Raw genomic sequence first — 25,873 nt, forward strand, 5'->3', positions numbered from 1 at the left:
TCACCCACAATAATTATTTTATCTGAGCTGAGCACTAAATCAGATAAAAAGTCTGAGAAATCAGAGAGAAACTCTGTGTAAGGCCCAGGTGGACGATAGATGATAACAAGTAAGACTGGTTTCTGAGTTTTATAGCTGGGGTGGACAAGGTTAAGCATCAGGCTTTCAAATGAATTAAAAGTCTGTCTTGGTCTTTCGTTAATTAATAGGCTGGTGTGAAAAATTGCTGCCACACCGCCCCCTCGGCCTGTGCTTCGAGGAATCTGGTAGTTAGAATGACTCGGGGGTGTTGATTCATTTAAACTAACATAATCATCCGGCTGCAACCAGGTTTCTGTAAGGCAGAGTAAATCGATTTGTTGATCAATTATTAAGTCATGTACTAACAGAGACTTGGAGGAGAGAGACCTAATATTTAATAATCCACATTTCACTGTTTTACTCTTTGGTTCAGATGTGGATACTGTATTGTTCTTTCTTTGTGATTTTTTTTATGTTTAAATTGTTTATTGCTGGTTTTTAGTTTGTTTTTTGTCTGTTTGGGAGCTGACACAGTCTCAATGGAGATGGGTTTTTGGGGGGGTAGCAGGAGGAGAGCAGCTGCAGAGAGGCGTGTAAGACTGCAACTCTGCTTCCTGGTCCCAACTTCTATGGCCCTTCCGTTCGACAATCTCTCCGGCATTGGAACCATCATCTGTTTTCTCTTCGGTAACCTTCGGTCACGCTCTCGGTTGATTTTTCTCTAGTCGGCACACTCATTTCCTCCATTACCCGAGCGACACGGCGGCTCGCTGCTTCCCAAACAAATACACATGTGCGGCTTGGCACTTGTGCTGTACGTAACAAGTCACGTTACGTGACGCTGCGGCTTTGATTGGTTCGGCTCTGCGCTACTTAATTTGGATTGGCTGTTCTTCTTTTTTTTAAGAGGACAAGAGAGATGTGGCCTATCGCAATAGTTTAATTTTTCTATCGAGAAAAAGTTATTTCGCAATACATATCGTTATCGTTCTATCGCCCAGCTCTACACTCCATGTGACCTCTGTGTTATCTACTGTAAGACTCGGAGGACCAGAGAGGAGGAGGCCGAACCAGACTTCCTGTATCAGGATGCTGCAGATCTACAACAACAAACATCACTCAGTTTGTCAAAGCTCCAGAAGTATGAGGAAATACAGTGTCATCAGTTCCCATCACTCCTTCACAAACAAATATCATGCACGTGTTGCCCAAGGCTAATTGTGCCATTTAGGTCCAAAGTTTAAAGTGTTCACAGGAAGCAGTGATAGCCTGATAACTGTTTTGTTAAAATGGTCCATGAAATAGACCTGCTATCAGTCTGGACCCCTTAAAGAAGGATCAGTCACAAGGACTTTTTTTCCTATAAACTGGATTCATTTTATCTTAGTGGACATTGAATAATTCAATAGCAGGGACCATTTCCTTGGTAACAACAGGCAATGAGAGATGAGGAAGTGTGATTAGTGCTGCGGTTTGGGGAAGGCCTTGAAGAGGACTGGCGACGGCTCTTGGGCCGGGCAGATCCCCCTGTACTAACGAGAAATAAAGGGAGGAAAGGAAGAGAGAAGAAGACAGGAGAAGAGAGGAAAGAAAAAGGGGGGGCAGGGTGGGGCATGAAAATGAGAACAGCGGGGAGAAGGGGGGGGGGGTTATAGCCTGTGGCCAGAGGAGGAGTGAAGGAGGAGTGGTCCCGCTCCTGAAATTCAGATGATATCTCCACTAAAACGTTGATATGAAGCATTGCAAGGTTAGGGCGATGTTTAAAAAATCTGGGTCGAGGTACAAATGAAAACTATCAGAACATTTTCTACATGTTACAAACTGTTGTTCTGCAGTCATCCAGCTTCTATATAAAGTACAGTGAGAGGTTTGCTTCAGTGTCTGAGTGTAATCAGCTTCACTTTAAGATCTAAGAAATGGTTCAACACAATAAAAGCTTGTTATCATGTAGCTGAAGATGAAATGGACTGTTTCTCTCTCACATAGTAAACAGTAGATCACTGCTGTAGATGAGATGGTGAATTTCAAATGTTTGTGTTTGTTTGTAAACACTCTTGGCAAGAATGTAGAATTGTGTCAATATTCTGGTTTATTAGTATCTGTATTCACCATCTGAGGTACAGCACAAGCTTCTACAAAGGAAAGAGGTGTACTTGATTCATAAGAACTTCATAATGACTGATAATTCAAAAAGAATCATTTTATTCCAATGATCTTGTGTTCATGAGTGATGGAAGCTAACAATCATAACTGAGGTTAACATGTGATCATTTATCCAGTCCTAAGCTGCACCGTGGGCTCTGCATCCTGCAACACTCCGTGAACATCGTCAGCATCGTCCTCATCAGCGTGCACATGTGTCTAAATGTCAGTTGGTGTCTGAGAGGTGATGCCTATAAAGTTTTGGAGCTACGTGCAGCTTGCCTTCTTGGACAGCTTGCCTTCTTGAACAGGCCCATCAGACCCTCGAGCGGACATGAGGAAGTGCTGGTGACGGATGAAGCGGCCCCTCAGACCCTCCAGCAGAGACAGGTTGCTGAACAGGCCCCTCGCACCCTCCAGCCGACACGAAGAATTGCTGGCCGGGCTCTCCAGAACCCCCATTGGATGAGGCAGGTAGCGGCGTGGAAGTGCTGGATGGGCTCACCCGAGCTTCCAGCAGGAGCTGATGCAGGGCCAGAGGGTATTGGGACCCCTGGCTGAATGTCTAGCTGACCAGGTGGGTGAGTGACTGGACTGAGGGCAATTGAGCTAATGGGTGAGCTACGGGCTGCTGAACAGGAGACTGAGCTGCTACGGGGAACTGAGCTATGGACTGAACAGGCAGGTGAGCTATGGACTGCACAAGTGGCGGAGTAGATGACTGAGTAGTGGGAAACACTACAGACTGAGCTAACAGGGACACTGGAGACTGAGGCAGTGGCGGAGAAGATGACTGAGCTTGAGGCTGGGCAGCTAACTCAAGAAACACGGCCCCGGAATAAACAGTCCCTAAGTCGGAAAACTCTTAGGTATTGTCTCTTTCACTCACCACAGCCGGCAACTCAGAAGTCAAAAGGGAAGCGTGATCGCCACTTCCCTTTTGATGATGGCTCCGATGGGCTGGGCAGTAGGGCTGGGCCATATTATACCGTTCACGGTAATACCGGTACAATGTTAGGCAACGATAAGAAAATGAAATATCGCGATAGAATATGGGTAAAACGCGCATGCGCAGTGCCTTTGTTTTCATACGCACATGGCCGATTGTTGAGTGAAACAGATGAACCAGAATTGGTTTGTAAAAATGCTGCAACTTCAGTGATGTGGAACTAGTTTGGTGTTTGTCCGTCAGATACACAACAAAGCACATTTTTTTGTAGAACATGCAAGCGGGCCGTTGTTATTGCCGTACTTGTCGGACTAAGGTGCTCGTAAATATGGGAGTAATCTGGATCCTAAACGCCGTCCTCTTCAGGTCCCAAAGTCAAACGAACACAGCATCACTGAGAGTTAAAAACTGTCTAAATTCTTTCATCTTTAATAAAACGATCAGCATTGCTGCTTTACAAGGTGTTTAACATCCAGGCATCCATGAAAACAGAATTTATTACATTTAACGGAGTTAGAAGTTAGCAGGAAGCTAGCGGAAGTTAGCTCGCTAGTTTCGCTAGTTACCTAAGCATGATATAGCATGTTCTGACTGAGATATTTCTGAAAAAATTCAAACGTACTGCTCTGCTATCACTTCCAACACAAATGAAGACAGAAAACTAAACAGCAGTGACGTTTGTAGGGTTACTGAAGTTGGGCTAGCTGGTATATAATGATGCGCTACGTGATCGCTAGCGACACAGCTATGTTAGCATAACATAAACAGTGAAGCTGCAGGATGAAGGCTAACACTTTTCCACTCGATAAACGTTAACGTGAGGGTTCCTGGTGGTTAGGGACAAATGTATTCGCATGGCAGGATGCTGTAAACGGACCAAACTTCAGTCAGGAGAACAACTGAGATAATCCATCCACAATACGAGGTTAGTCATTAATATACTGCAACAACATGGGAATAGAGCAGCTGTGATAGAATACAGCATTAATGAATCAATGGTACAGAAGTGGAGGAAGCAAGAAGAATGAGTTGAATAAAGTTTGATTTATCTGACTGCTTTGTTTCGCTTAATGTACCTTATAATCCTGTGCACCTTATGGTCCGAAAAATACATATTTGGCTTTTTTATTTGGCACACTGCAGTTTAATGTTGCAAAGCACCTCTTTTTAACTTCAGTGGATATTATACATGGTTATCCTCAAGATATGTCAGCCCATTTCTACTGGAAATGCCTTTTGGTTAAACTTTCAGCAAGGAATTTGCATTTGAACTGTTAAATTTTTATATAGCTTTAGTGCATATAAAAAAACAGCTGCTTGTTTAAGTGAAAATAAATAGATGGGGTTTTTTTTGCGCTAGTAAAGTTGTGGAGTTGTATTTTGTCTCGCATCAATTATATCGTCAGTTATATCGTTATCGCAAATTTTCAAATATATATCGTGATAAATATTTTTGGCCATATCGCCCTGCTCTACTGGGCAGCTCCACGTCCGGCGAATCGGGCAGGTGAGCAGTAGCAGCTAGACGATGAAGGTGGAGCTCGTTTAGGATTAAATCCTGTTCGAGCGGGTGGAGTGCACCTAGTAGCCAAGGAAGACTGGACATTAACCGCTGTAGCTTTGTTTCCACAGCGTGATGAAACTCCCTCCCCTCATGTTCAAGTCACAGTTGAAGGAGTTACTCCAGAGAGTAAATAATGTCCTGGTGCAGATCTTCTGACAGGTTGAGTGCCGTTGGGTCCATGTCTGGTCGCGTCCTTCTGTCAAGAATCGCTGTGTGGCAGGCAGGAGTTGGACCCAAAATGCAGGCTCTCAGACACAAGGGGTGAACACAAAATCACAGCTTTATTGCTGGCGTGGTGGGGCACAAACAACAATACAAAAGTAAACTGGGAAAATATAAACTAAACTTTACACAGAGGCACACGAGGGAACACACAGCTTGAGGGACAATGATTAAATACACTGGGGAATAATGAAGGAATGAGACACAGAAGGAGGGCACAGCTTGGAGAAATCAGAACTGATGAGACAAGGAAGCAAAGCATGATACATTCACATGAGACACAGACCTTCAATGTAAAACAGGAAGTATAACACTGAGATGCGGACTAGACACGGTGGAGACAGAGCAACTAAGAAACACAGAGACATAAACCATAAGGCAGAGAACTCAAAGAACCAAAATGCTAGAGATGATAAATAATACACAGAGGGAAATACTAGGCACAGAACACAAGAAACTAGACTCAAGGGAGTAACTAAAGACCAACAATGAGAACATAATTCCCAATACAAAGTGACAAAAAACACAGGAAACTCAAAGCACCCAGGAGCCTGACAAACATGACATTTGGTTGTTTAGGAAGAGGGGGAAGTTTTAGGAGTGACGGTGAGAGAGAGAGAGAGAGAGAGAGAAAGACAGACAGCAGAAAAAGAGAGAGAGCGAGTTTTGAGATGTGAGAGATTTGTGACGTTTAGTGTGTTTAGAGTGTGTAGTGTTGTGGATAGTTTTGTGTTGTGTGTCAGAACAATGAGGCGACTGCTGAATGAAAGGAGGAACAGTGATACACCTGCTGCTGTCAGACCTGCAGGTATCAGGCTGTGATGTTCTCCTTTATAGTGGACAGAAATTGTTTTTTTGGAGTGGCACAAATAATTAGTGTGGCATCATTGAATGCAGAACACCTGATTGTTCTGTAAATTACGGAAGACGATTAGGGCCACTGAAAAAAAAAAAAGTATTTTTTTTCTTCTTTTCCTGAATTCTGAGAAAAAAGTCAGCTTCCCTAGAGGTTGAGTTGCTGACCTCAGCCGATTCTGGGCCCCTGGAGGTTAGGAGCTAGTGCAGCCTAGTCCACCATCTGCTGGCAGATCAGCCGAGCTGTCTCGGACTCCTGTTTCTGCCGGTAGCTCAGGCAAGCCCAGCCAGCCTTCAATGGACTGTTTTTTAGCTGCTTACTCAGACCAGGGAGCAAATAGCTCAAAGCTTATTTTTACTGAGCCTTTCCTTCAGAATCCTTGTGCCCAAGTTCTTAGCACAGTTGCGGTCCAGCACTCCCCTGCACCTGTCTCAGTTTTGCAGGTGAGGGGGGCTGGGGCCCAGTTGGTCCCCGCGCCGGTTTCCGGGCCGGCTGAGGCTCTGCTGGTCCCTGCACCCATATCAGCTTCTCGGTTGGGGACAGCAGCTGCCCAGTCGCTGCCAAAACCTGCGCCGACCCCCGAGTTGAGGTCCGCCAGGACACAGCTAACCTCCGCATCTGTACTCACTCCTCGGGTGGGAGTGGTTGAGGTTCAGCAGGGGCCTGCACCCGTGTCGGTGTTCGCTGGAGGCTCTGGTGAGCCCGTCCAGCTGGTTAACTCGGGTTCTGGGGGCGCAGGGGAACAAACACCACCAACTGTCCTACATCCACTCTAACCATCACTACAGTCTGCATCTCAGCCACCTGTTTTACCTGTTCAGTCGCCCTTAGCAGTTCAGTCTCCTGTGCAGTCCCCCCTAGTTCAGTCTTTAGCTCTGTCATCTGCTCAACTGTCTGTTTAAGTGCGACGTGGAACAGTTAAGGCACCAGGAGTTGCTGCGACCGACTTCGCCGTTCATCTCAGAGGGATCTGTATTGTGTTTTTCTGCTGGAATAATGCACTGTATGTATTTGAGTTCACACCTGTATTATAATATCTCCGTGTGTAAGAGGTAAAGCGTATTGTTAACTGTTTTATCTTTGCTCTGTATTTTAGCAGGAGAAGCCACTACAGTTATTTTGGCACTGCTAAGTTTGTTTCGTTTCTGAATAGACTTCTATCATTTACAAATTGACGCTAGACATTTTTCAGTTCCAGACCCTGAAAAAGTTGAGATAATAACCTGCAGTAGCAGTGGGTTACCAGTGCACAAAGCTGTTACTGGATGAGAACTGTCTGTAACAATTGTATTTCCTTATTTTTACAACCTTTTTATTTTCTTCTGAACACTTACTTTACAATTCAAATTAAAAGGAACCCCAAAGATAATGTGTGTTCTGAGCTGGTTGATTTAGCCAGGCTACACAAAGATCAAAGGCAAACTGAGGACTTAAATACACACAAGCTAATTAGGGAAACACGAAACACAAACAAGAAACAGCTGAACTACGTCAGACTGCCGTGGGAAATAAACTTTAACACTGAGACTAAAACACATAAACTTGATAAAACTTGATTTAAAAAAATGACTAAACATGGGCGACCTGACAGAAACACAGACTAGGTATGGGACACATAGGACAGGAAAAACTTGAACTTTAACAAAGAAAACTATGAATCCAAAACTCAGAATGAAAACACCATTTAAAGCAAAGCTAATATTCAAACTGTACAATCTAAAGTCAGGGTCTCAACACCACGTTTCTAAGATTTTATAATAACTTCTGTTTTCTCTGAATTTAGAAGCAGGATATCAGAGGTCATCCAGACCTTTATGTCTTTAAGTCATGCTGTAGTTTAACTACCTGACTTGTAGAAGAAGAGAGGGGCAAATGAGGTGGTGCTTGCACTGTGTGTGAGAGAGAAAGAGAGCGCACTATTGTTGGGAAGCATGACTTTACGTGTGTTGTGTAGAAACAGACGTACACTGGACTGAGCCGGTTTCTCCTTTAATCTCTTTTATGCTTTTTCTTTCCTCTCAGAAAGGATTGCAGAGTTTGTTCTTCTGTTGCCAACAATGTGATGCAATATTTCAGAGTACAAGCAGCAAATCTTCACCTGTTTAATGTCTGTGACACACAGGAGCAGAAAGAAGCATTGGTTCCCTGAATAAGTTGACAGTTTTGTGAAAATTCCCTGGAGAAAACTTCAAAAAGTGCATTTTGTGCAAACTTTCAAAGGTCATGAGTCTGAGTGAGTCTAAAGAGAAAGGGGTGCCTCCTCAAAAGGCACACCTTCTCTCCAGATACGCACTTTGAAGCGTGGAGTTGATTTTGGCAGATGTATGTCTTTGTGCAATTTCTCTTTGTGTGTCTGAGCCAGTATGTGTCTGTGGGTGTGTGTTTATGAGTGGGCCTGGGGCTTGCTGAGTCTTCGCCCTTGTGGGATATGGTCATGGAGGCTGTTTTGGTTTGCTTGCTGACCTGCTTCCTTGGGGCCTTTGGTCCTGGGTGGCTTACAACTCTTTGGCACTCGATGTGGATCTGCTGGGTACCGGGCGGTTCTCAGGCACCTCCTTCTCTTTCCTTATCGCTTCTCATCTCTTTTGCCAACCTGCCCCTTAGGTCGAGTAATAAAGTAAATAACATAAATGAATCCAAAGAAGAAAAAAAAAAGACCAACAAGAAGAACCTATTTTTAAAAATCCTGGTTAAAAACTGTTTATAGCATCTGAAAAGTCTCCTTTTCCAAACATTACAGGCTCATCTTGTAGCTATGATTCTGGGCCAAAACATTTTCAACACAGACAATTTTAACATATAAATGCAAAGATGATGACTGGATCAGATCCTGGATCTGGATCCTCTGTAGTAATGATTGTTGTTTTTTAGCTGCTGCTTGATGCCTTCTGTTGGTGTTCAAACCCTACGAGTCCTCCTGAATATGACACCTGGGTTTATTTCGCTGGACTTTTCTGACAATGTTTCAAACACCCGTTCAGCTGCAAATCAACTATAAGAACCATAACAATAAATGTTTGTGTGATTATGATCCAGACAGTATGACAGCAGAATTAAAATGATACATTTTCTCCATCTTCTGTTCTTGCTGCATATTTATTTTGTGTCTTCATATTTTTGGGAGCTTTTTTTTTCTTTGTGTGACACTTGGCCTTCTGTGGATGTCACTTCCTGCTGAGGAGAGGTGAGTCAGTGTGAGTCCTGTTTACAGTGTTTAAATGGAGGGAAAGTGCTTCAAAGCTCACTTCTTACACTCACAGACTTTATTGTTTCAATGTTTTTAATGTTGATTGATATATTTTTTTGTTGACTAAAAAGAACTTTATTAGAATATATCTGTTTGCTGGTCATATGCTGATCTGCAGGAGCGTGCAGGTGTTTCTTTCCTTCTCTTCTTTAAGGGTGTGCAGGTAGAAGCCATCTGAGAGGATAAATCTATCTCAGCAGTTAAAACCACGAAGCTGTTTGCAGCAACATGAAGTGTGAGGCCAGAACCTGAAACTTCAGCTGTTCTAAACTTTCCTCATAACAAATGTCACGACTGAAATCCTGAGGACTAGCAGTGATTCCTCTTTTTCATCTGTGAAATGTAAAGCTGATACTGAAGCTACGACCTTCTGTTCAACAGTACTCAGTGAGGGTGCCCTGATCGTTCTGTATACACTGTAGAGCACGTCGAGTCCTGCTGTCCTCCTCTGGTTTAAACTTAAGCCCCACGCCCCCGGTACCGGGGGCAAAAAGGAGGAGATCACGTTTAATCGGTTATAACACGGGGTGAGAAATATAAGTCCAGACGTGTGGTATCCATAGAAACCTCTGAACCTCAGCTAAAATGTCATATAAATCATTTTTACAACCACCAAACACATCAAAAACAAGCTATGATTAAACGAGCAGTTACGTAAATGCGCAGAAGACCGCTAAACAAACAAAACCGAACCGGAAATTCTCCAGACTTCATGTAACCGGCTAAAGACAGGCTGGTTAGCTTCCAGAGTTATCAGTTTCACCACGATCAGACCAAAATTCACTGAATGAGCCGCAAAAGAAGACCACAAAAACACACAGCGGCGCAAATACGCTAAGACAGAGATTGGCTTATCGTCCCGATTTTCTCCGTTATTTTCGCCGGTAGCTGGTAGGTGGTAGCCACGTGATTATCAGAAGTTACCACGCCTACCTAGCCGTATCAGAGCCGTTTTCCGTCGACAACCTCCATTTTAGGCCCACCTACAGACACGTGAGTGGACAGACGCCACATGCAGCAAATTTGGTCCCACGTGGGTTTTGGCATTGCAACGTCTGATTGGTTGAAGTGACGTGAACGTGGCATCATTACTGTGATTCTATTGGCTAAAACGATTAAAAAGAGATGTCAATCATGCAAATTGACCAAAAGAAACCAAAGTTACAGCCCCTCAGAGTTTAAAGGGCCAGAGACCAATTAAACGCTTCATGCGCACGGCAGAAAAGGGCCATTACCATGTAAATGTGTGGTTAATTCTTCAAAAATATATTTAAAAAAAGCATTTTTTGGCCTGTTAATAAAATTTATTAATTTCTGCTCTTTAATACCAAAAAAATTCAAAAATGGACATTTTTGTACAATGTCTGGATATTCATGTATTGACAGGGCTGTAATTTTTCACTGTTTCACTTTAGAAACATAAATCTTTGCACAGATGATGTTTATATGTTGGTTACTGAAATCCAGGAACCAAATGTGATCTGAGGCATATTTTTAAAAGGGTTATATGCTAAAAATTAAAAAAAAAAAAAATCAGGCGAGGATAAAATATACTTACTTTTTCTGTGTTCCAGTCTCAGTAACTTTGACACAGTAATATCTGCTTCAATATTTACACCTCTGATTTTATTTACACCTCTGATGAAATCTCGCAAGTGTTAGCTTTAGTTTGATACCAAGATTGTAAGGACAGAGTTTGTAATTGCAGAGAAATAATCAATTAAATTTGGGCATTACATTTTCAAGCAAGAAGCTCAGAAACGCCTTTGGGGCTTAAGAGGTTAAATGGAGTGTAAAGTATGAAGCACAGGGCGCTGCAGAGGAGAGCTTTGGTGGTTTCTTTGAAGACTTGATGACATAATAAGTAATGTCTGTGAGCATGTGTGTGTTGGAGTCGTGTCTTTACTACGTCTTCTTCTTTCTCCCTTTGTCTCTCCCGTCCTCCTTAGTGTCACCTGCTGTCAAATTTTCTGGATTCCTGTTTTATTTGTTCAAGACTTCAAACAAACTGGTGCTTAATTCAGGGGCCTCAAGGTGCTTTATACTGTAAGGTAAAGATCCTACAATAATACAGAGAGAACATTAACAAACATATAACCCCCGATGAACAAACACTGTGGGAAGGTGTTGATCTCTATGAAGTCCCACAAAAACTCCTGTAGTTGATTTTGTCCTATGAGTTTTACCCAGTGCATAATGTAGATTTCTGGAGCCGATGTGGACTCGCCCAGTACTAAGTACTTTGCAATCATCCAGGTGTCTTCCCTGCAAACCCTGATAAGAAGAAACCTGAGTAGCCTTGCAGGTCAAATCCTATCAGTCAACATGTTAACAGTAGCTCTTCTATTGATCGTGGCATTTGTTATATCTGGGATGGTTTCAGCTGCCTGGCTAGCAGGCTCCAAGGACACATTATTTTATTATTAAGGCTAGGCTAACCTGTAAGAGCTATTGGCACTAATATAGAATAATACTCAGACTTTAACTTTACTGTTTCACTAAAGGTTGAAAAGTGAATGTCCACAATTTAGACTTATCTTCAGGAAATTGGTTTAAAGAAATTTAGGAGAGCAAAGCAAAATTATATAGTAAAAATCACAGAACAAAAATCAAATCATCTGAACTCTACTTTCTAATTAACCTACTCTGAGCTGAGTTTGTTCTTATCTTTGGTGAGGAGAGGTTGGAGGAAGGATGAGCACAGCCAGGTCTAAAGATGCTATTATCCCCGAGTCCCGTGTTGATGATCATCACCCAACAGGACAGCTGCATTCAGTGGACGTATGATGGCAATCAAAATTGCTTTGAAATTCTCATGAGTTGTTCGCACTAAAGAAAAAAACACCATCTTAATGCGGCTATCCCTTCGGCGCCAGCTGCGGGCTCAAGGTTGGAGCTGAACAAAAACTACCTGATAACGACTGTGTTTAGACTGTTCTTCCCATTCTATGCAAGGCCACCTGGGTTGGCTGGCAGACTGTTTACTTAGCCTTGCAGCCCTGAAGGACACTGTCTCAGCTGAACTCTGGACACGCACACACATACACTGATAAGCACTCACTCATGCCCTCCTCCCCTTCCAAACGCCTTCGATGCTTGTTCCCTCCTGGAGAACACGGCGGGTCTGGGCCCACGCTGGAGAGATGGCGCAGTGGCAGGATGGCTGCTGTGTTTGCTTGGGATTACTCCTCACCCCCTACCCAACCCTGTTGCTTGTCACATGCTCCATAATGTTGTGTTGTGGACATTTATGTTCTTTCTGTGCAGAGGAGTTTTTTTGTTTCCTGTTCTCATGCTGTCCTCCCATAGGAGCCCAGCATGAGTAGAGGTCTCTTTTTTTCCTCTTGTACTTTCCCATTGTAGTGTACATTTCAGTGGCTTTCTGTAATATTACAGATCTCCGACCTGTATCCCCATGTGATGTCTGTGTAAGGTCGGGGGGGGGTGGGTTCATTCCACTGCAGGGCAACCTGCATGTGGCGAATAAAACTTGAACTTGAACTTGAAATCCTTCTGAATGAGCCATCTAACACGGCAACAATGAGCAGATGAAAAGCCAAAAATCACAAAACCAGTTCACAGTTTGGACTGTGGTTCTCTTTCTTAACATGAACCACTTAGATCCAAACATCTGACCTGCTCATCTCACAGATGAGAAAAGGGAAGAACCCTGAATCCTACATCTTCACACTCTAAACATCCAATAAAGTTGTTGACATTTAATCATCTGATGTCCACCCATCTGTCTGTCTGATTTACACGACTTAACACAAAGTTTAAACTTTAAAATCTTTAAACTTTATCACATTATCTTTGTTATTCTAACATAAATAATTGAGTTCATGTTTCATTCAGTTTTATATAATTCTACTTTTGTTAGTTTTATGTTTTGCATATTTTCACATGGACATTCATTGTAACAGGATTTCTGTTTCATGATCTCTGTTATCTCTTTCTATCCCAGGTCATATGACAAAGGAAAAAAATGAGTGATTCCTGATATTAGGGACAAAACAGGTTTTAATTTTCTAACAATTATTTTTTTTATTTTTCAAAAACATATTAACATATAATTGTTACAGAAAGTGTAGTCACTGTCTCACCATGTTTTGGTACAATCTCCCAGGTCTAACATTTTTTAATAATTTATGTTTTTGCTGGAGAAGTGCAAGGTTTTTGTCAACACCGTCAGACACATAGAAATGTAAAAATAAATATTTTAAATTAAGTTGTTTCAGCTATTTTGACTGTGAGCAGCTTCTCTGATCTACTGTTTATGCACATAAGTTTTCAAACTAATTATACCACTTTTCAAAGTAAGATTTTTTTTGGCTTTTTATTATTAGAGTTACAGTCATACATATTTTCAGAAGCTTGTATTTATTCTCTATAAGAACTAATCATATTTAGCAGCATGCAAATGACACATTTATTGAGAAAATTAAGTATTTTTATTGGAAGATCATGAGGGAGGAAAATAGATTAGATTAGATTAGATTAGATTAGATAGATTAGATAAAACTTTATTAATCCATCTGGGAAATTCCAATAGCACAGCACCGACAGAAGTTACAGACGTGAGCAGAAATATACCATATATACACATATATAAATACATAGATACAGAGACATATATAAATACAGAGTATACAAAAGGGATAAATAGAATAAATAGGAATAAGAATGGTTCTTCAAAAGAGAACAAACAAAACAAAAAATCAATATTACGAAGTTGACAAGGTGCTGACGGTCAGTGTTGGGCAAGTTACTTTGAAAAAGTAATTCAATTATAGTTACTAGTTACTTCTTCAAAAAAGTAACTGAGTTAGTAACTGAGTTACAATATTCTAAAAGTAATTAATTACTTGGAAAAGTAACTATTGCGTTACTTAAAAAAAAACAAAGAACGTTTAACCCCCTGGGGTCCAGGGTATAATTGGCCATTTTTTTACTACTCTTGATTTTCCCTCCACATTTTACCTTTAAAAACTACTTGCTTTGCCTTGTTTGGTATCATTCTTTTTAGCACAACCTTGCGTGCCTGAATTTACAGTTATGTTCTCATTTTGTCATACTGTATAACCAGAATTGATCTAAAATCAGACAAAAACCATAAAATCAGAGTAGAAAAAGTTATATTTTTACTGTAACAACCACAAACATGTTTAATGAATCATATTTCATAACTTCAAATGCAAATATTAATTGTCAATTTTAAAATCCTATATGCACAAGTTTTGCAAACAACAAATTTATTTGCATCCATTTACCTTGATTTTTTAAATAACCATTTCAAACTATTTACAGAACAATCAGCTGTTCTTCAATAAGATGCCACACAAATTATTTGTGCCACTCCAAAAAAAACTATTTTGTGTCCACTACAAAGGAGAACATCACAGCCTGATACCTGCAGGTCTGACAGCAGCAGGTGTATCACTCCTGTTTTCTACCTGGAGACAGCAGTCGCCTCATTGTTCTGACACACAACACAAAACTATCCACAACACTACACACTAACTACACAAGACAACACATTAACTACACACTCCAAACACGCTAAACGTCACAAATCTCACATCTCAAAACCCGCTCTCTCTCTTTTTCTGCTCTCTCTCTCGCCGTCACTCCTAAAACTTCCCCTGTTTTTTGTTTTTTTTTTGCTCATAAGCAGAGTGCTTGCTAGCGCTAACTGGCAAAACTATTGAGGAAAAAACGCCGAGTATATCTTGTTTATCACGACTCTGGTTTTACGTGGCCTATCGACACAATTTAAAAACTGGTATATATCACCTTGTTGCTTTGTCTTAAAGTGGTCACGTGATTGACTTACCACGACTACTTTATTCTTCCTCAGTCAAACAGCAGCACTCGACTGTTTTGTCCCCTGAGCTCCAGGTGTTGTGCTAGACAGTGATCGTGATTGCCGTCCGCGGGAGCGCGCAGCTCCAGATTACTTACAGCTACTTCCATGCAACTGATACAAGATGCGGTAAGCTGAACACAGTTTCAACCGTCTGTTTGTTGAAAAATAGTAACGGACCTCTTTTCCTTGTTAGTAACTGTAACGGCGTTGTAACGATAGGAATAGTAATTAGTTAGATTACTCGTTACTGAAAAAAGTAACACTGCTGACGGTGGTGACACACTAGCAGAAAACAAGATATTATTTCTTTCCAAATGACCATTAAACCTTAACAACTTATGTAATATCAAAAGACACTTCATAACAATTCTGTTTTTGCACATATCAAGTTCTACATCTTAATAGTTCACCAGCAAGTAGCTGCCTACTACTCCTTGAGTCCTCAGAATTAATGTCTAAAGTACTCTGTGGTTGTGTGTTTAGACCCTGCTGTACTTTCTCTCCTTTTGTCTCTCTGTGCTTGTTTCCAAAACCTTCTCTTTTGCCCTTTTTCTCTTTCTTTCAGATCACTGATGTTCTTTATTTTTCCCCTCTTTATTATTTTTTATTTCTCCATCTTTCCCTTTCCTTCATGAGAAACTCTTTCTTCAACTCAGGCTGGCTGTTAATTTTTTTTTCGTGATGGGAGGAAGTTAGCTCATACTCTGGCTTTTATTCTTGATGTGTTTTCAAACTCTACTTTGATCACATTAACAAGCTTGACAAACAAATGTTTGCTCTCTTTATCAACACACGGCTGAAATGAAACATTTAAAAAAAGAGAGAAAATTAATTCACTTCAGTTTTTCTGACTTTTTTCACTGAGTGATTTGTGTTTGTGAAGGAGAGTAAACAGCGCCCATCACTCCTGCACACACAGACCAGTGGTTGTGTAACAGTGATGGGAATCGTACGTGTACAAAATTTCTACTTATGAGAAATGACACAGTAAACATTTGGCAGTCTGCAGAGCTGTGACATCATTTATATCTAACAGTGAAGCTTCACTGTTTTCAGATATTTGTGTGTGTGTGCGCATGTGTGTGTGTGTGTGTGTGTGTGTGTGTGTGTGTGTGTGTGTGTGTGTGTGTGTGTGTGTGTGTGTGTGTGTGTGTGTGTGTGTTGGGAAGATGTGCAGTTGATTTCCTGTAACCATGGAGAAGCTGAGGTCAGTGTGTTGGAGTTCTTTGTATTGTTGAATTGTACTTTGGTTCTTTCAACAAGCTCGACAAACAAACATTTGCTCTGTTTGTGAAGGCCTTGAGTGAGTTCTTCTGAAAGATCTACGGCATCAACGGTTCAGCCTTCAGGTAAATATTTTTATTGAGTCATTGAGTCTGAGTCTTATTATTGAGTCATTCACCAGCAGCACCTGTAGGAGGCGTGGTCCTGTGGCTCTGCAGTGTATGAGGTGGAGGATGAGGGGACATGCGGGGGAGTAAGCTCCTCATTCACGCCTCTTTCCCCCTCATTATAAAACTCTCAGATTAACAGATGACAGTTATACAGCAGGTTTCTGGTGACAGAATGAAGATCATCATGTTTTTCTCACTTTTGCTTCTGGTCTGCTCTGTTTCAGCAGATCAGACTGAGACTGCAGTCCAACAATCCGATACACAGGACATCCATGCTGTGCTGAGAGAGCTGACCGCCTCATTGGCTTTGCAGAATGAGCAGATCACTGTCCTACAGAGAGAGAATCAAGGTACAGTTTCATACATCAATGTTACTTCAGAAATATCCAGAACATCAGAAACAGGAATGACCAACATTCATGGTTATGTGTTTTCTTATGAGACTGAATATTTTTATCACAGGAATATTGGAGCAATCTTCAGAGATTAATGATGCAAGGAAACAAAATGTATTAAAGAGCAGGTAAAGAAGCTTGAAGAGGTGGAGACAGAAAACTGAGACTGATCAGCTGAAAATATAAATGCTGAACTATTTCTGTATTTGACACTAATTGACGCTAATGTATTTATTTTGAAGATGTAGTGGGGCCTTTTTTTGCCAGGTTTCCACAAGGGGGCAGTCACGGACTGTTTAGTGCTCTTGGAACAGTTATAACATGTTCAGCCATGCTGTAGTCTCCTGATTCTGGACTTCATTACATGCACAGTTGACTGCTGCTTGTGTCTCTGTGTGTGTGTCCAACTGTTCATTAAGTCGTGCAGGCTGTGAACGAGTTTTCAGTTTCTGGCGAACTTTAACATGCCATATAAAATTTTGAAGAGGATGTTGTGTCATGCTAGCTGCTACATTAGATGTACCTTGGATAGCTGGTCTTTAAGTCTGACGTCAGTAGTCATGTGGGCCAAACTCTGCTGCAGGTCCCAAAGTCAAACAAACACTGCGACTTAACTGAGAGTTGAAAAACTGTCTAAATTCTTTCATGTGTAATGAAATGATCAGTGTTGCTGCTTTACCAGGTGTAACAATTAAGTTTAACATCCAGGCATCCATGAAAAAAGAATTTATGAAATTTAACGGAGTTAGAAGTTCCTATTAAATTCCTTTTAAATATATTATAGCATGTTCTCACTGAGAGATTTCTGAAACAAATTAAAAGGTACAGCTCTGCTATCACTTCCAACATAAATGAAGACTGGAAACTAAACAGCAGTGTAAAAGCCAAAGTCAATGTTTGTGTTTACTTTATTTGTTATGGTGGCAAAGGTGTTTAGATTTTCCTACATCTCAGGTGACTGCATGGGGGTGTGGTCATATGTTATTTACCTGACGCAGGTGTTCGCAAGAGGTCGTTGGGTGAGTGGTTGGTGGGCAAACTTTTCTGTTGACCGTCATTTTAGCACATCAGTTAATACATGCAATATTTGTTTTGATTAAAAGCCCAAAGTATCTTGTTTTGTTCTTAAAATAAATACACAAAATAAGATTAAGACTCTGTATGGATTATTGGAGACACGTCACAGCAATACAATCAACTCAGCCGGCTGCAGCTTTATTTATGGATGGCAGTAAAAACTGAGCTTTAAAATGATTAGTGTTGTGGCCATTTTTGTTGAATGTTTATAAAATGTCATTTGTATTCATTTTAGTTTTTTCTTTAAAGTTGTAAGAATATACTGACCTAGTTTTGTTATGTAAATTTGTAATTAATTGTTGGAAAAGTTTTTGGAAAGTGATTGGTTTATTAGCTTATGGACCCTCCCATTAATCAGGGGATTAAGAGCACCCTGGAGGGGTGTGGTAAATGTTTTGTTTTTTGTTTGCCAAATGTCAGATGGGAGGGTTAGAAAATGATTTTTTTGACCACTTTCAAAGTTGTTAAAGCAAATTAAGTTAACTTTCGTTTAATTTTAAGTTGTAAGAAGTTATTTGGCTGACTTTTGTTTATAATTTTCCCACGAAATAAACGCCATATGATTTTTAAACAATGGAGTCAGAAGTGCGTTCTAAAACAAACCTCCTGTTCCCACCCACGGCCTTTTCTTGGACGTTTTGGTGTTTGGAACATAAAAGGCCGTGACAATTAGTCTGTCTGATCTAAAGGACGAGTTTGGGATCCTCAAAAATAGATTTAATCAAATTTTAGTTTCCAATCACAGAGTTTGATTTCTTCTGTGACAATGAAACACTTTCAGCTGTCGAACATTTCTTTCATTGGAGATTAAAGTTTTTGTCATGGTCACTTTTTTGGGAAGAGTCTAACTCTAAAACAGAAAGTTTAAAATAATGACATTTCTCTCTCTCTCAGTCAAACAGGTGGCTTTCTCAGCCTCTCTGGGGAAACAAAGCCCTACAGATACTGGACCCTTTACCACAGAGACTACTCTGATCTTCGAACATGTCATCACAAACATTGGAAATGCCTACAACCAATCCACAGGTAATAACTCTGAATGTCACTTCTCATCTATGTTGATGTCAGGCTGATGTTCCAGATGTTCTAACAGCTGATTTTCCATTTATCAAAAACAAATGTCCCACAGGTATTTTCACTGCACCAGTGAGAGGAGTCTACCACTTTGAGTTTCACATATTTGGAACAGCAGGCATTCGTGCAGGTGGTTCATTGTTCAGGAATGGAGACCTCATTTGCACTGCATATGAACATCCAAAATCTGGCAGTGTGAGCGCCTCTAATGGAGTCTCACTGCTTCTAGAGGTTGGAGATCAGGTGTCTGTACGTCTCCCGATTGGTTCAAGTATTCATGAAAATCAAAACCATCATACCACCTTCAGTGGTCATCTGATTTTCACCATGTGAGAGGTGTGACAGCTCCAACACTTCCTGTTTGGACTGTCTTGTGTGGGCGGAGCTTAGCCATTTTTAGAAGTAAAACAGAAAGTAAATCACCTGCTGTAATCAGTTTCTTGCTCTCTCTCTCTCTCTGGTTGGGTTCTAGTTTTGTGTTTATTTGTTTCTACTTCTCCTCTGATTCCACTGACTCAGATAATTTACTTCTTCTTCTTATCTTTGATTCAAATAAATCCAGTTTAAATGCTCAGTGATTCTCTTCTCTTTCTCCTTTCTTTGAGTCGGCTCTTCATAAAGTGCTGCTCCTCCATTAGGTCATGACTATTTTCTATAAGTTGGTAAACTGCATTATTTTTTATTGGCTCCACTGTCCTGTGTTGGTCAGTCTGTTATTTTGGTGACTGCTGGCCCACATGTTTGCTTTTAACTGGAGTCTTTCCTGTTAAGTTGAGCAAAATCCAACAGTTCCTCTTTTTTCTCTTCTTTGATAATCATGCAGGTATTTTTCTTAAACACTTAACAGATGTTAAACTTAATCTGACTATCATGATAAAAATGTAAACAGCTGATTTAGTTTGATATAAAAATGTGTGTCAGTGCTGTGGAGGAATTTGTAGAAGCTGAAATGTTTCCTTATTTTTCATCTGAATCCAGATCCAGACACAGATAACTGACTGTAAACTTACTCGGGTTTATTTCTTTCTATTCTTTACTTTCAAAATAAAAGCATCGTTGAAACAATGCTGTTGATTTCTTTATGTGTTTCATACATGGAGCAGATATCAAACCTACCCTTTCCTGGAGTTACTATCACAGATAAAGTGACACCTGAGGGGTGACCTATGGTGTGAAATTAGTGGTTTAGCGAGCTACGTCGAGCTGAAACTCAGAGTTTTTCTGGCTAAATAACCATGGTAACATCTGGTGAACACATAACCTGGTCAGGAGCTGATTATGTCCTGAGCTTTGGCTTAAAATCTTGTGGAAGCTTTATAGTGTTTCTCAGCTGCTTTGGAAATGGTGTCACCACATTTAGAAAATCCTGCAGATTTAGGTGTTCAGAATGAGAGGATCAGTTTGGATGGAGAGAACCTTCAGAGGCCGACGTGATCAATTGGGCTTTCCTGATGATGTTCTGCATGAGAGATACAGATTCTCAGCAGGGACAGACAGAGAGTTGAAAAGCCTGGATCTCCTAAAAGAATTATTTATTAAAGAGCAGGTGTATTCAGGCATCTGTTTGTCACTGTTATCACGGGCACAGTCACCTCTGAAACAACACTTCAACAGTGGTTATAAGAAGCCTTTTTAAGAGGAATGAGGAGGACACAGGTGAGGCGAGAGGAGGTGGAGAAGGAGCTGCCTGCTGCTGGTTCAGATACAAACTCATATCAGAGAGTCAGAGGCTCTCAGTGCTTCAACAGTGTTTCCTGTTACAGGTGAGTGCTGACACACTGAGCCAGAGACTCACACGTCTCACACTCTGTCACATTTTCTCGTGACAAAGTCATGAAGAACATCAGGTTTGTAATAAACATGAAACCATGCAGCTGCTCAGAGTGACGTCAGCCTGCAGGTCTCTCTGTTCTGGCGATCGTGGCTCAAGAGTTGGCAGTTTGTCTTGTAAACAGAAGGTTGCCAGTTCAAGCCTCAGCTTGAAGAGTCTCGGTCATTGTGTCTTTGGGCAAGACATTTCACCCGTTGCCACCTACTGGTAGTGGTCAGAAGGGTCAGTGTCGCGATATGGCCGCCTCGCCTCTGTCAGTGCACCCCAGGGCAGCTGTGGCTACAATTTTTCAATTCAATTTTATTTATATAGCGCCAAATCACAACAAAAGTCGCCTCAAGGCGCTTCATTGGTACAGAGAAAAACCTAACAATCATATGATCCCCTATGAGCAAGCACTTTGGCGACAGTGGGAAGGAAAAACTGTCACGGTCTGCGGAGACAGGCTGTGCGGTGGTGTGTGTGATGGACCCAGGTGCGTACACAAGTTAGTAGACGGGAGTGAATTTAACAGAAAGCGAGCCTTTATTATGGCTGAAGACAAAGTGTACAAACAAAGCAGGGATAGAGTGACTAAACTAGACCATAACTAAACTGGGAAAACTAATACTGTGACAAACTAAGAAGACTCAGAGACTATGATGATCACTGCAAAGACTGACCGTGAAAACATGGAGGTGAGAACACAGACGACGCGACACGGACTGCATGAAACACGTAGGCTGTGTCCCAATTCAGGGTATGCACGCTTGAAGTACGCATTTCGAGTGCGATTACGTCACCACCACGCGACGACGGCTGTCCCAAAAGTGTACTTCAAATGCATACTCCAAAGAAAAGAAAGCTAATTATGGTGTTAATGTGTTATTAATTTTGTGCAAACAATTTATACATAAATGTCGTTTTTTTAAGACCAAACCAACACTAGCTTACTGGAAAAACGACTTAAGTCTGTTGGTCAAATCTTTGACTTTAGTTAAAAAGAAAAAGGCTGCTCTTTTTGTTTCCTTTGTAGAAGATTTTGATTTAGTGAGTTAATAATCTGTTAAATTATGTGACCCCATTTTTATATATATTTTTTTTTTCCTATGTTTAAGAGTTAATATGTAAGCAATGTTTATTCTTTGATTGTATAATGTATGGTGCATTTTGTTTGTATGTTATCTTTACTAATAAAAAAAAAAAAGAAAAAAAAAATGCATACTCCAAATGCGCCGTCGATTTCCCCAAATATCAAGCGTGGTCCGGTGCACGCTTCGTGGCCCCATATATCCCACAATCCATAGCGCGGCGGTGGGTGTGGATAATTTTGCCGCAAAATACGGCAGAAGGGAGCGGACGAAGAGTGAACTGTCAAAAGTGAGTACTGAATATTATGTCACTTAGTTATGTGCGAATGTTTAAGAACATTAAAACATTACTGTTGGCCACATGTCGGCAAAGTTATGTGACATTAGTGATGTTTGTACTTTCAGCGTTTACTTGGTTTTAAAGCCTCTACTTCTAAATACATATATAGTTGACCTTAATCTTACAGAGAATGTGATGATTTTATGGATAATTAAAGTCAGTCATATATCTACAAACACAACAAGCTGAAAGTCAGTGATGCTGCTCGGTTTGCAGTCCTGAATATCACGGCACAAGCAGGATTCACTGCACTGTTAATGTTAGCTATGTTATATTGCTGCCTCTGTTCGGTGGTGTCGAGCCAAACGGACTTTAACGTGTGTTTGAACGAGCTGACGGTTCACTCGTTAAGCTGAAAGAAAGATGCTTTAATCACAGGAGTCACGCATGTGTCCACTGGACCATCTGGGAACTCTTCTTGTTTAGCACTCGTAATAACACAAACACTAAATCCTCCTTCTCTTGTGCTGTTTTGTAGCAGTGTGTACACCTGAGACTGTCACCTGTCTGTCTGTCCTGCACTCTCTCTCTGTTTCTTTCTCTCTGATTGTGGAATAAAAGTATGAACATGTATTTATAAGTTACACTGTGTTTGAATCCTGCAGCTTATCACACATTTGATTTCCATGTGTGACAACTGCAAGTGTCCAGAGTGAGGACAGACTGAGGGACCCACTGCTGCACATCATCTGTGAGGCTTTGCACCCCTGATGATCCACCAGGACAAACTCAGCAGTGTGTGAGGAAGAGGAGGAGGAAGAGCCAGCAGCAGCTGACAGATGGAGAGAATAGACAGACTGTTCCCTGTTTGTGAAGGACTGCTAGGAAAGTTTAGAATAACTAATTGTCTGTCCTGAATCAGTCTTATTAGGTAATGTTCAAATAATGTTATCATTCCAGTGTTTTCAGTGTGGGAGAAAGTACTCAGGGCCTTCAAGTTACACACTATGAAAGGCAGCAACAAGTTTAATATTCAGAAACCTAAAGTATGTATCAGCAGCAGAATGGAGCTAAAAATAAATGTTTGTTTCAGTTCTATGAAACTTTGAGTATTTTGGATTAGTAGTACTGCTGTGTTTGTTGCATCATATTGCTGTAATTGTTTATATGCTTTATATATTCTGAGCTAAGTTGATCTATAGTGTTACATCATATTCTATAAGGATGTTATGTGTTTGTTTACTTTCTGCCCAGTTTGACCCATTTAGCAGAAGTCAGCCTGTTTAAGGCTCTGATATCTATTCTGTATGACTTAAAGCAGTTATGACATGGTCTGATTTTCTCACCCAATAAAGGAATATTTCATATATCAGTCTACTCTTCATTCTATCAGAAACAGTTATCACAACTCGTACATTTTCTTTTTACACACATATATAAGCATTGAGCCAAATTTAGTAATGCCAACATATTAAAAGAACAATATTTGTCTCTTATATATAATACATCTGTATATACACTGTCAGAGATACTTGTCTTTGAGTGAAGATTTAAGGTGATAGGAAATATAAATAACTGCTACTTGCATCTTTGACCCAGAGTTCAAGCTCATATATATATATATAATCTGACAATACATATAATATTGTCCATATTATATTAACATTACCACAGTGAGATGACTTTAGTCTCATGAATAACATTAGCTAATTATTATTTACTAACTAATCTTGAAATGACTGTTCAGTACAGGAATGAAGCCCAACAGTCCTGTGGTCTCAACTAATCAAAGTGATGTCATGACAAAAATGAATGACCAACAAAACATTTTTTCTCCTTCATTTCTGTCACACAAAGCTGTATGAAACATTTCTCGCGGTTAGTATCATGGTTGCTAGGCAACCTTAACAGCACGACGAAGGCTAGACCGTCCCATTTCACAAGCCTCTCACTTCCGCACTTCCGCACTTCCCGCACTTGTAGTACGCACCGTACGTAGTACGCGTAGTGTGCGTACTTCAAGCGTGCATACCCTGAATTGGGACACAGCCAGAGACTAAATACACATGAGGGATGATTAGGGGAAGTGGCCACACAAGGGAGCACACCTGACACACATGAACCTAACGACAGAACAGGAGAGGTGAAACCAAATACACTGACATTGAATACAGACTTTCAAAGTAAAACAGGAAACATGGAGATTAGACATGACATGAATTAAACATAATGACGCATGAACCAGGGAGACTTAGTAGAGGGAGAGATGACAAACAACTAAGGAACAAAGGACTAAACAGCAATCTCAAAATAAACCAGGGCACAAATGAATAAAAAAAGATACATAACCTCAAACGCTGGGTCACACGACCCAGCCCATGACAAAAACTCCATTTTAACAGGAAGAAAAATAAGCTTGAAATGTCCCCGTCCCATTTTCCCCTTTATTGTTTTTTCTCTGTACTGTAAATCTTCTGTCTAAGAAGAAATCTGAGGCTGCTGTTCTGAGAATGAGCTACCAAAGCTTTTTCTGAATAAATCAACAAAAATCCATTTATGGAAACTGTGATGAAGGCAGTTTTGTCTTTAATTATATTCAACAATATAACACATTTGACCACTTTTAAGTGATTTTTCTAACTTTAATACACTAAAGTTAAGGTTATATACCTAATTTCTAGTAAGTGGCCCAGCCGCTCCTATATTTTTATGTATGTGGCCCTCAGTGAAAAACGTTTGGACACCCCTGGTTTAAGGTTTACATTCACTTCATGTTCTTTAGTGTGTTTAGGTTTGCTCCTAGTTCTCAGTTGGTTTAGAGCAGGGGTCGGCAACCTTTAACACCCAAAGAGCCATTTGGACCCGGTTTCCACGCAAAAGAAAACACTGGGAGCCGCAAATACTTTTTGACATCTAAAATGTCAAATGGACTCTCGGCCATTTGACCTTAGAACTGAAGAAGCTTCTCGGATGAGAGGTGAAACGTCTTCAAGCAACTCAAAGAAGTCCAGACGCTTTTCTTTGCAAACTCCTTTGACTACGATGACCTGGATGACTGAGAACCTTCACAGACATCTAAAATGAAGATAACACTGTATATATTGTTTTTTACCTTTATGCTTTGTGTGAACAACTAAGTTGTGTTGCTTATGAAATCCATGAAGTGCTACAGAGAAAATTACATTTTATTTATGTAATTAACATATTTTGAACTCTTAAAGAAATATAACAAAAGGAAAGACACCCAGCTGAACTAAAATGATCCATGTAGCAAACAAAAACTGTTGTGAGCCGCCTCCCTTATATCGCCTTTGGGCTTTTGGAGCCTTGACCTGACTTTTAAAAAATAATTGGGAAAAAAAAAGCACTATGCTGCTAAAAAATGAAAAATAGATATTTGCAAAATTCTGCCTAAATATTTATTTTACGTGGTTAATGTGTGTGGCGGGGCGTGGTCTGCAGCGCCGCTGCAGGGGAGGCAGACGCACCTGAGCGGCACCCGCAATCACGCCTCGCCGCCTTAACGTCTGTGCTATCTATGCTGTTGTGTTGGTGTGTGTCGGACTGTGAGCTGATAAGCTGCCAAGCCAACTTCCAAATTTGGCCACTTTGTAAAAAGCCAAACAAGAGAGAAAAGATTTGGAATTAGGGGACAAGGACCCCATTGCATCTCTGCAATTATTAAAATATAGTATTCCTAACAGTGGTAGCATACGAGATATTGGACTGTTTTTTCTGTCACTACTGGAGTCAAACTCAGCTGCATGTGTAACATAGTTAAATAGAGTTGAAGTTAAATCCTGCTAAATGGGACATTGGCACCACCTACTGTTGTAAAAGTCACCCTGCAACATTTACAAAGGGCAAGGGATTCTAGGTAATCCT

At 40.7% G+C, this 25,873-nt stretch overlaps 2 protein-coding genes across 2 annotated transcripts in view; both read left to right on the top strand.

Moving 5' to 3' along the window:
• The window catches only part of LOC116318737 (hyaluronan synthase 1-like), a 53,523-nt gene that overhangs the window by 11,930 nt on the left and 15,720 nt on the right, over positions 1 to 25,873 (top strand).
• On the top strand, positions 16,347 to 19,873 carry LOC116318733 (complement C1q-like protein 4). Its single transcript, XM_031737857.2, has 3 exons — positions 16,347 to 16,611; positions 18,628 to 18,759; positions 18,863 to 19,873. The coding sequence occupies exons 1-3, from the start codon at positions 16,401 to 16,403 to the stop codon at positions 19,138 to 19,140; spliced, it is 621 nt and encodes a 206-aa protein (XP_031593717.1). The 5' UTR covers positions 16,347 to 16,400; the 3' UTR covers positions 19,141 to 19,873.

The sequence above is a fragment of the Oreochromis aureus genome, linkage group 11 (genome assembly GCF_013358895.1).
Source record: "Oreochromis aureus strain Israel breed Guangdong linkage group 11, ZZ_aureus, whole genome shotgun sequence".
In the NCBI taxonomy this organism is placed as follows: Eukaryota; Metazoa; Chordata; class Actinopteri; order Cichliformes; family Cichlidae; genus Oreochromis; species Oreochromis aureus.